General features: G+C 55.9%; 2 protein-coding genes and 1 non-coding gene across 4 annotated transcripts in view; all 3 read left to right on the forward strand.

The window, feature by feature from the left end:
• Window positions 1-6,026, forward strand: part of LOC116658792 (glycine-rich cell wall structural protein 1.8-like) — a 17,292-nt gene extending 11,266 nt beyond the window's left edge. For both annotated transcript variants that reach the window (XM_032464637.1, XM_032464636.1), the window contains one exon: window positions 6,013-6,026. The gene's annotated coding sequence lies outside the window, so the exon portion shown is untranslated. The remainder of the gene's footprint in view (window positions 1-6,012) is intronic.
• RPL13 (ribosomal protein L13) lies at window positions 2,057-4,263 on the forward strand. Its single transcript, XM_032464638.1, has 6 exons — window positions 2,057-2,177; window positions 2,352-2,472; window positions 2,558-2,699; window positions 2,900-3,073; window positions 3,535-3,591; window positions 4,081-4,263. Exons 2-6 carry the CDS (start codon window positions 2,369-2,371, stop codon window positions 4,237-4,239), a joined length of 636 nt encoding a protein of 211 aa, XP_032320529.1. The 5' UTR covers window positions 2,057-2,177; window positions 2,352-2,368; the 3' UTR covers window positions 4,240-4,263.
• LOC116658852 lies at window positions 2,761-2,844 on the forward strand. Its single transcript, XR_004314143.1, has one exon. It is a non-coding gene; the product is annotated as a small nucleolar RNA MBII-202 (small nucleolar RNA).
• Window positions 6,027-9,350: the final 3,324 nt, after the last annotated feature.

Consider the following 9,350-nt stretch of genomic DNA (forward strand, 5'->3'; position numbering starts at 1 on the left):
AGCATCTCTGATGCCAACCTTGAAAACTCCAGCTGGAGGCCAGTCAGGTGCAGGAGTGGAGTGAGCCCCGCAGTCTCTGGGGCCCGGTCTTGCAAGGAAATCCTGGGAGGCTGTTGAAGACCCCACAGCTCCAGGGGAGTGCATCTGGGAACCCTGCCCCTAGGCGGGCACTGTGTCCAGGGGACATTAATGAGTCCCTTCAGTGACCCTTGCAGGCCCAATCCTCGGACAGAAGCCTCTCAGCAGAGCTATGGCTGTGGAGTTCTGTGCCAAGGAGGACAGAGACCGTCCCTATAGCTAAAGACTTTTAAAACCCTTGAGCCAGCAAGTCTTTGTAGCAGAAGGACTCCTGCGTTATGAGTTCATTACAGTTCACTTCTCCCATCTTTACCAACTGAAAAGGTGAGCATGTTTTCAGCAGAATTTCGTATGAGAACTTTCCTTGCCTTGCTGTCCTGCATACTTTTCGAAGGAAGTAAGTATGGAGTATCCGTGCATGGGACATTATGGCGGGCTGTGTCGTGTGCCGCGGCCCAAGGTCCCGGAATTAGTTTCACTTCCTGACTGCTGCAGACTTCAGGCCCTCACCCAGTGACCTGGGCAGCATCCTGGCTGAGCAGACGGAGCTGCATGAGTCTGTGGGTCTGTCTGGAAAGAGAAACTGGGGATGGGGACAGGGATGTGTTTGGGAATAGAAAGAGCAAGTTCATGGTGGGATCACCAAAGGGCATCTGGGAAAGACGTGGGAAACACGGGCTAACGCTAGACTGATTCAAACCCACGTCAAGGCCAGGGTCTACTCGGCAGACATTCTGTCCAGGGTCCCTCTGCTGCCACAGAGGTGAGTGTGGGTTCAGGCCCGGGTGGTGATGTGTGGGGCCAATCTGCATTCTTGCTCTCCTCCCTTCTCTTCTGCACTTCCTTCACCGCGCTGGCTCCTACCACGTCCCCTGGAAGCTGAGCTGGTGTCATTAGCAACGACCAGCATCCCTGACTTAACCACGTGCTGGCCCTGGCCTAACTGGCCTCCCAGCAGCTCCTCCCATTTCACAGAAGGAAACAGTTAAAATAACTTGCCCACAGCCTCAAGACTAGTACAAAGACTAACCAACTCCACAGCCACTCTCCTGTGGGTCACTGACCTTCCTGTTTGGTCATCTGTTTGTGAAAGTGGCAGGCTACAGATTTTACACAATGACATCACAGATAAATACCATTTTTGCTGAGAAGTGCTTCCATGCAGTAGCTAACATCTCTCAGCAAAGCAGGACGGGGACCACCCTTGCTTCAGAGATGAGCACACACCTAGCCTCTGCACTTGTCTGTCTCCCTGACCATGACCGTGTAACTCCTCAGGGAGCCCCAACCTGATTTTTCTAATACCCAAGGGTGTCTCAATAGGGCAGAAAACTGCAACCTGGTTACTCAGGGCACAACACGGGCCTCCAAATTTCTCATTCTGTATCATGAAATTCTTAAAATACTCATTAGGTTTCACGAGGAGGAAGCTTAGTGACTGGGGTGAGAGCGGGGAAGAAGGGGTTACTGGGTGCAAAGGCTTACAGATGGCAGGAGGGTGCTGGCGACTTAACAAGGCAGTCTTGGGAACAAGAGGCGCACAGGGCCCAGGTCACAGATGTTTTAAAGAAGCTCGCCTGCGTGGGAGGCAGTGTGCACGGCGGGCAGCGCGGGACACCCGCGGACGGCCACGCGGGTTCTTAGTTCCACACTCAAGACCTCTCTGCGACAAGCGCGGGGCGCTCTGGAAGCCCCGCTGTAGCCCCACTCTGGAGCGCGTTCTGCCCAAAGGCACGGCTCCACGCGGCGGCAGGGGCTGCGGACCGGCCCGCGGGGGGAGAGGCTTCAGGTGGTGGCGATACCGACATCTCGCGGCGTGAACAAGCAGAGCCGGACCCAAGCCGACGCTGTCTGCGGGGCTGGGAGGGACTGGGGCTCAGGCAGTGCGGGGCTCCGGGAGCGCGGAGAATAGGGGAAAAGAGTTGGGGCGCTATGTCCAACGGCACCGCGAGAGCTCCCAGGAGAGCTGGTACGTCGCTCCGCAGCCTCAGCTCTGATAGGTCGGAACGCTCCGACGCTTCTGATTGGCTGGGCCCACTACCATCCCAGGGTGCTCTGCGGCGCCTCTTCCTTTCCCCGGCTGTACGCCCTCGAAGGAGGTGAGTACGCGCCGCTCGGCGCCATCGCCGCTATCCGACCCCATCCGGCCCAATCCGCCGCCTCCGGGGCCCACCCGCAGCCGCCGGCGTTAGGCCGTGGCCTGGGCTCTGTGCTCGCGCCGCGTCGGGCCGGCGCCGGGCCCTGACTCTCTCCCCGCCTACCCCGCGCCCCAGGCTGGTCAGCCGCAGCCATGGCGCCCAGCCGGAATGGCATGATCTTGAAGCCCCACTTCCACAAGGACTGGCAGCGGCGCGTGGCCACGTGGTTCAACCAGCCGGCGCGCAAGATCCGCAGGTGAGTGGCCCGTCCTTCCCCGGCCCTAGGCGCACGCTCGCCCGGCGGTGGGAGGGTGACCACCGCTCGGCTTCTGTCTGCGCAGACGCAAGGCCCGGCAGGCCAAGGCGCGCCGCATCGCCCCGCGCCCCGCGTCCGGCCCGCTCCGGCCGGTGGTGAGATGCCCCACGGTGAGGTACCACACGAAGGTGCGCGCCGGCCGGGGCTTCAGCCTGGAGGAGCTGAGGGTGAGTATCGCCGGCCCGCGTCCTCGCAGCCCTGAGCTGTCCCTCGTGGCCCGCAGCCAAGTGATGACATTCTCCGGAATCGCTGTAGGGCAGTGATGAAAGTGCGTTTGAACCCTTTTCCATCTGACGGCTGCGCGCTCCCGCTAGGGGTGGGGACCGGGGCGCCCCCGGAGCTCCATCTGTGTTTGTCCCTGGGGTAGGTGGCCGGCATCCACAAGAAGGTGGCCCGGACCATCGGGATCTCGGTGGACCCGAGGCGGCGGAACAAGTGCACGGAGTCCCTGCAGACCAACGTGCAGCGGCTGAAGGAGTACCGCTCCAAGCTCATCCTCTTCCCCAGGAAGCCCTCAGCCCCCAAGAAGGGAGACAGCTCTGTGAGTGCAGCTTTCCCGCCGCCCACGGGCTGGGGGCGGAGATCTCAGAGGCTGCCCAACTGGACTGCGAATAAGCACCTGTCATTTTCCCCCGAAACCGGGCTGTCGTGCTTGGGCAGTGGGGAGCTGAAAGGGAGAAGGCCCCGAGCATGCGCCAATTGTCAACGGCCAGGATGCACCACTGATAGGGGCGAAAGCTGTGGGACTTGTAGTTTTTCTTGCATTGGAAGAGTCTTGCTTGCTAACAAGCTTTACATGAGATTGACCACGCCTGTCCGATCTGGTTCCTGAGGGTTGGGCTGGGGGCACTGCTGTGCCTGTATCCCTGGTTCTGAGGTGGGTGGCCTGCTGGGTGGAACAGGGCTCCAGGGCCCACACATGTGGCCCTGCAGGCACAGGCAGCCAGCCAGGGGTTGTAGGCTTGGAGCCGAGCCCCCCCTGACTCCTCTCTCTTTGAACAGGCTGAGGAGCTCAAGCTGGCCACTCAGCTGACAGGACCAGTCATGCCCATACGGAATGTAAGTGGGTGTGTTTGGAGGGAGCGAGGGTGGCAGCTGGGGTCTGTGTTGAGATTTACTACAGGTTTATGGAAAGCAGGCTTTTCACTCTGGGAAGATCCTCCTATGTCTTAACAGGAAGCTTCGGGGATCCTCACTTGTCACCCTTCTGCCTTGGGTTCTTTTTCCCTGCTTGCTGTTTGGAATGGCCGGGTGTATTTCTGGATGTGATTGGTGACCCTGTAACTAGACCAGTGATTGACTGGGCCTGGAGGTTCCCTTGGGAGTGGGAGTTTGCCCTGAGCATCCCTGGTCCAGGCTCCACGTCGTATCCAAGCACAGCCCCCCCTTCACATAACTGAGGCAGTTGCTACTGAGTTTGGGACCCCAGAGAGGTGGTTGTCATCTTTCCGGTGGTGGCCTCCTTGCAGCCTTTCTAGGATGGGCGGGCAGGTGGACTCCCTTCAAGGCCTCTGCTCCTCTGACAGCTGGGCCTGGGCCCCCTTTCAGGTCTACAAGAAGGAGAAGGCCAGAGTCATCACAGAGGAGGAGAAGAACTTCAAGGCGTTTGCCAGCCTCCGCATGGCCCGTGCCAACGCCCGGCTCTTTGGCATCCGGGCAAAAAGGGCTAAGGAAGCTGCAGAACAGGATGTTGAAAAGAAAAAATAAAGTGCTGTTGGCAGATGGTGATAAGCCTGTGGTGTCCGTGTGACATCTGTCACGTAAGGATCTGGGACTTGGGTGCGCGTCCTTGTCCCTCGGCACACACAACCTCCTGTGGGAGAAGCAGCTTTGGAAGCTGGGGGTTTTATGGGTTTTCTTGTCTGGATCCTCCAGCCCTGCAGGGTGTGTGGATTCCCATTCTGCTGCCTCAGATAACAGAGGACTGTTAAACAACTATTAACACATCCAAAATTAACAGCTTGTGAGGTGCTGACTGATTGTCATGCTCATTTTGTGGGGGGCAGCTGGTGTGGAGGAGTGGGAATTTGAGCCTCACAGTCCATCTGTGACAACCTTGAAGTGGCCTCTTGTGGACGACTGGAGGCACTGCTTCCACTTCTACCGCATCACCTGCCGTCGTGGTCGTAGTTTGGGGAGCAGAGCCTCCAGGCATGTGCAGGGCTGAGGTCCAGCTCTGACGAGGATCCCAAGTGGTTGCTGTTCACCTGGTCAGAACTGCTTGTGGGTTGTAGGTGCACCTCAGGGACACAAAACCAAAGCGTTGGTGTCGCCCCTGTGCCTGCAGGGGCTTGGTCACATCTGTCTCATTTCCCGTGTGTACCTGCTCTTTATTTAATTGGTTTGCGCTGGTTTGGCAGTAGTTGCAAATAACGTCTCAATTTGCTGTGCTCTTTTTTTTTTTTTTTAAACTAGAGGAATTTCAATTTCCTAGGCTGTTCTTAAGGGAGAAGTAATTTAGTTTATTTTCTAAGCTATACAGTATTCTACTTTGGAGAGAAAGTGTGCATCATGGAATTTTAACACAGGAGTGTTAGCCCTCTAGGGTGAGCTTTGTTTTGAATCTGTATCCTGTAGCTGCTTTGTGAAAATGTAGGTAGTTGGCTGTTTTTAAAAGAATTGGAATTAATCCTAATTTCCAGTTACTTCTAAGTGTAATGTACAGGAAACTGTGGTCACTTTAAATTGGTTAGGCTCTTCCTTACCTAACTCAGTTGAAGCCGAATTCTTGTTTCTCATAAGTTTTATTTAGAAGTGATCACATTTGCCATTTTTTTCTTCTATGCTTTCTAGATTTTATGGAAGAAAACTGGTCTCTGTGGTTTTGGGTTTTTCTTTTAAGTAAAGTCTGGAAGAGAAAAGTAGGCATGAGGCCTCCCTCCAGCCCCTGGAGGCCTTTGTCTGGAGCGGTTCACGCCCAGCTCCAGGACTTCCCAGCGTCCTTGCCCTTGTCCTTTTTGCTCCAGCTTAGAGGTGAGACGATACCAAGTGTGCTGACTCTGGCTTGGCCTCCTGGCCTGGACCATCTGGAGACTTTAGAGTCCAGGTGTTGGGCCAGGGAGGGTGGGCAGAGCTGGTGAGGGGTGGTGGTGGGTGGTCCTGGCAGTGGACAGTGGTGTGGGGGGTAGTTACTGGAAGACAGTGGTGAGAACAGGTGTCCAGGTATTCACTGCGCACCTCCTGTGTGCCAGACCCGGCGGCCGGGACAGTAGTGAACCAAACAAGCTGTATCTTTCCTTGGTGGAATTTTCTGAAAGACCTCTAGGCCTCACTGAAGGTTTGTGGGCTTAGGTTGCAGTGGAGACTGGCCACCTGTTGGCCAGGTATAGGAGGATGATCTGCTGGCTTGAGGCCTGGTCAAGGGCCTTCAGCCCAGGAAGAGGGGCTGGCCTTCCAGAGACTTGTGGACCCACCTTCCAGGGAAAGGCTCAGCACCCTAGGGCTCTTCCTCCAGATCACTGGGGTATGGGGATCCAGCAGGTCCTGTGGGGAAAGTGGGCGTGTGTGTCAGACCTGGTCCCTCTTCAGCTGTGGTGCCTCAGCTGGGCTGCCCTCCTTTTTAAGCCCCAGTGTCCACAACTGCAGGTGGACTCCCTATCACACAATGTTGCAGAGATCCTGGGGAGGAGGCAAATTGGGTCATTGTTGAAAGAGACCAAGAGCATAGAGGGTGTCAGCCCGTCCCAGCAGTTCTCACCAAGGATATCACCAAAAGCCACCAGATGAGTCAGGTAGGAACAGCTGACTGTCAGCTAGAGACACTGCTCAAGGACACTGCTGCCGCCCTGGCCCACGCTGCCAGCATCCCTTGGGAACCCTGGGCAGCTATGTCTTCATGGTCTCCCTCCTACCCTGGCCTGTGGTCCTGCCTAAGTGTGGGCTGGACCCAGCAACTTGGCTTCTGCTGGAACGGAAGTGAAGGACAAAGGGTGCAGAGAGTCCACTTACCCGGGGAAGCAGTGTAGTCAGGTGCCCTGGACAAGCCTCCGCAAGGGGGCTTGGAGGGCTCATGGGTCAGGAAAACCCCGGGTTGAGGGAGAGCCTGTGCTGGACAGTGTCCTGTGTCCCAGCTGGGATGGCAGACCTGCATGTGGTCAGCCGGTCCCCTCTCCAGGCCCACCTGTTTCATTTCTAAAGTTAAAAGCCAGACCCTGCAGGAAGACCTGACAGGTTGCAGGTGTTCTGAGATAAAATAACATTTCTTCAGGAAGAAAGAAACAGGCAGAGCGCAGCTTATAAAAAGCTCCGCCAGATGTGGCATTACTCTTTTTGAAAATCCTGTTAGCCCTCTGCCACCCTACTCCCCCATTGCAATTTCTAGTTTCCACACGCCTTGCAGGGCTGGCTGGGCCAGGCCTGCGTGCTCTGCACTGAAGACAGGACACAGGACGAGGCGGGAGGGTATGGCGGTGGCCTTTCCCCACCTCTGAGTCCCACGCCCAGCCTTGCCAAGGCAAGGTCACTTGCACACAGCCTGGGGGTGGCTTTGCACCTGGCCCCACTTTCCAGGTGAGGAGATGAGGTACTGGGCGGCCTAGAACTTGTTGAGGCCACACGTGGACCCACAGGTGGATTCCCAGGAGCTCAGGGCCGCTTGTTGAATTGGGCGATGTAGCAGTTCAGCTGGGCTTTGAAGAGTAAGTAGGAGTTGGCTGGTGATGGGGAGCTGGTGCACACAGCACTGTGCCTTGAAAGCAAGGATGCTTCACTGTTGGGCCAAAAATTGGTGACTAGAAGCACTTAAAGAGACAGCCATGGGGTTAAGTACACAAGAAAGGACTGAGTGTTAGGTGGCCCCACAGGGACCTTCGTGCTGCAGACCTGCAGACCCTTCTCCAGAGAGTACGTACTTCAGGCTTTCTGGGCCATACAGTCTGTCCCAGAGACTCAAGAGTTTTTTTGGGTTTTCTGGGGGTGGTTCATTAGGGTTATTTTACTTACCTAGTGGTGGCACTGGGGATTGTGTGCATCCCACCACTGAGCTACACCCTCTCCTCAACTCTGCTCTTGCAGAGCGAAATCAGCCTCAGACAGCAAGTGGTCGCCCAGGCCCCAGGCATGGCCGAATCCCAGTAAAACTTGATTGACAAAGTGGGCTGTCAGATTTGGCCCTGGGGGCTGCAGCTCCCAGCCCCCCACCTACATTCCCTGAGGGAGCTCATTGGGTTCAGACTGCCAGAACAGAAGCGCCGCAGATGGTGGGGCTTGTAGACGGCAGACGGAGATTCCACAGTCCCGGAGGCTGCAAGTCAGAGAGGGAGGCTCCAACAGACGGCATCTGGTTCAGAGAAGGCGTCTTCTCTGTCCCCGCGGCTGGGGGCCAGGCAGCTGTCTAGGGCCCTGTTTATAAAGGCACTAAGGCTCCATGCTTATGACCCGAGCACCTCCCGGGGCCCCCCAGTGCTGTCACAGTGAGGGCTAGGGTTTCAGCAGACAGATCTGGGGGGAACACAGACACTCAGTCTATGGAAGAGGGCCATATGATGTTACGAATAAAGGAAAGAAGTTACAGAACAGAAACTGCACCATGGTCTCTTTCAACATTTACTGGGTACCTACTATGTGCCAGGCACGGTCCTAGGCCCACAGACTCGGCTGTGAGAAGGAATAGGACGGTCCCCCAAGCTGGCAAAAAGGGCACTAAGGGTAGGAAACAACTTTTAAAAATCATACAAACAACAAAGTCCTACTGTACGGCACAGGGAACTATATTCAATATCTTGTAGTATATAATGAAAAAGAACATGAAAACGAATATATGTATGTAGATGTATGACTGAACTGTTATGCTGTACGCCAGAAATTGACACAACATTGTAAACTGACTACTTCAATAAAAAAAATTCATACAAACGGATTGCGTGGGAGCTGGAGGCATAAACATCAAAATGTTAAGTGTTTCTGGGTGCTAGAATTTTTTTTTCTTGCTTATCTACATTTTCTAATTTTTAAACAAGGAATATGTGTTGAAAACACATTTTTCTGCACCACAATAACAGCAGAGTATAACAGCAGTACATTTCCTGCATGTGGGTGCCTGAGCTCCACCCCCTCACCTTCTGGGCCCTTCCCATCCCTGGGGCCTCCGTGGGCTGGTGGGCGGTGGGTCCTGCGCATGGCTGGCCCTGGGGAAGACCAGGGCTACAGGAATCCAGTGTTTCCTCTGCAGTTTCTCTCCACTAGCCACCGTGCTGGCCCCTCCTGCAGAGTCAGCTCTGGAGCTGAGCCCAGGGTCGCCCCACAAGGCGGGGGGTGGGGGGGCCTGTTGCTGTGAAGCTATGGTGGAGACCTCAGTGGGTCCGTAAATCTTTGGACCTCAGAGACTCGAATTCCCAACGGAATTCTCTTTCCTCTCTGCCCTTTTGGTGAAAATGCCACATTACTCGCCGGTGCTGTGCGTGTGGTGGTTAAGAGCTGGACAGAGGCCAGGTTTAAGCCTGATACTTACACTGGCCAGCTGGGTGGCCTCAGCAAATTGCTGGGCTTTTTGTTGGCCCCTTTCCTCATCTATGAAACAGGGCTGTTGTGAGGGTTCATGGAGAGCACCATCACAGGGAGCACAAACAGTGCCCAGTGGAGATAGCCGTCCTCCATGCTGGTGGGAGAGAGGTCCTGGGGGAAAGTGCCCAGGCCTGGTGGGCCAACGTGATGACCCTGAGCCTTGCCAGGAGCTGCTGAGTGTGCCAGTGTGGGGCTGGATGCCCACCGGAGCCTCGCCCCTCCTGGGGTTTCGCATCCTCATCCCTGTTAAAACTCAGAGAGGCTGAGGGGCCTTGCCTAGGGTGCCGGTGGAGCTGGTGTCCAGAGGAAGCTGTCTC

This window comes from Camelus ferus, chromosome 21 (genome assembly GCF_009834535.1).
Source record: "Camelus ferus isolate YT-003-E chromosome 21, BCGSAC_Cfer_1.0, whole genome shotgun sequence".
In the NCBI taxonomy this organism is placed as follows: domain Eukaryota; kingdom Metazoa; phylum Chordata; class Mammalia; order Artiodactyla; family Camelidae; genus Camelus; species Camelus ferus.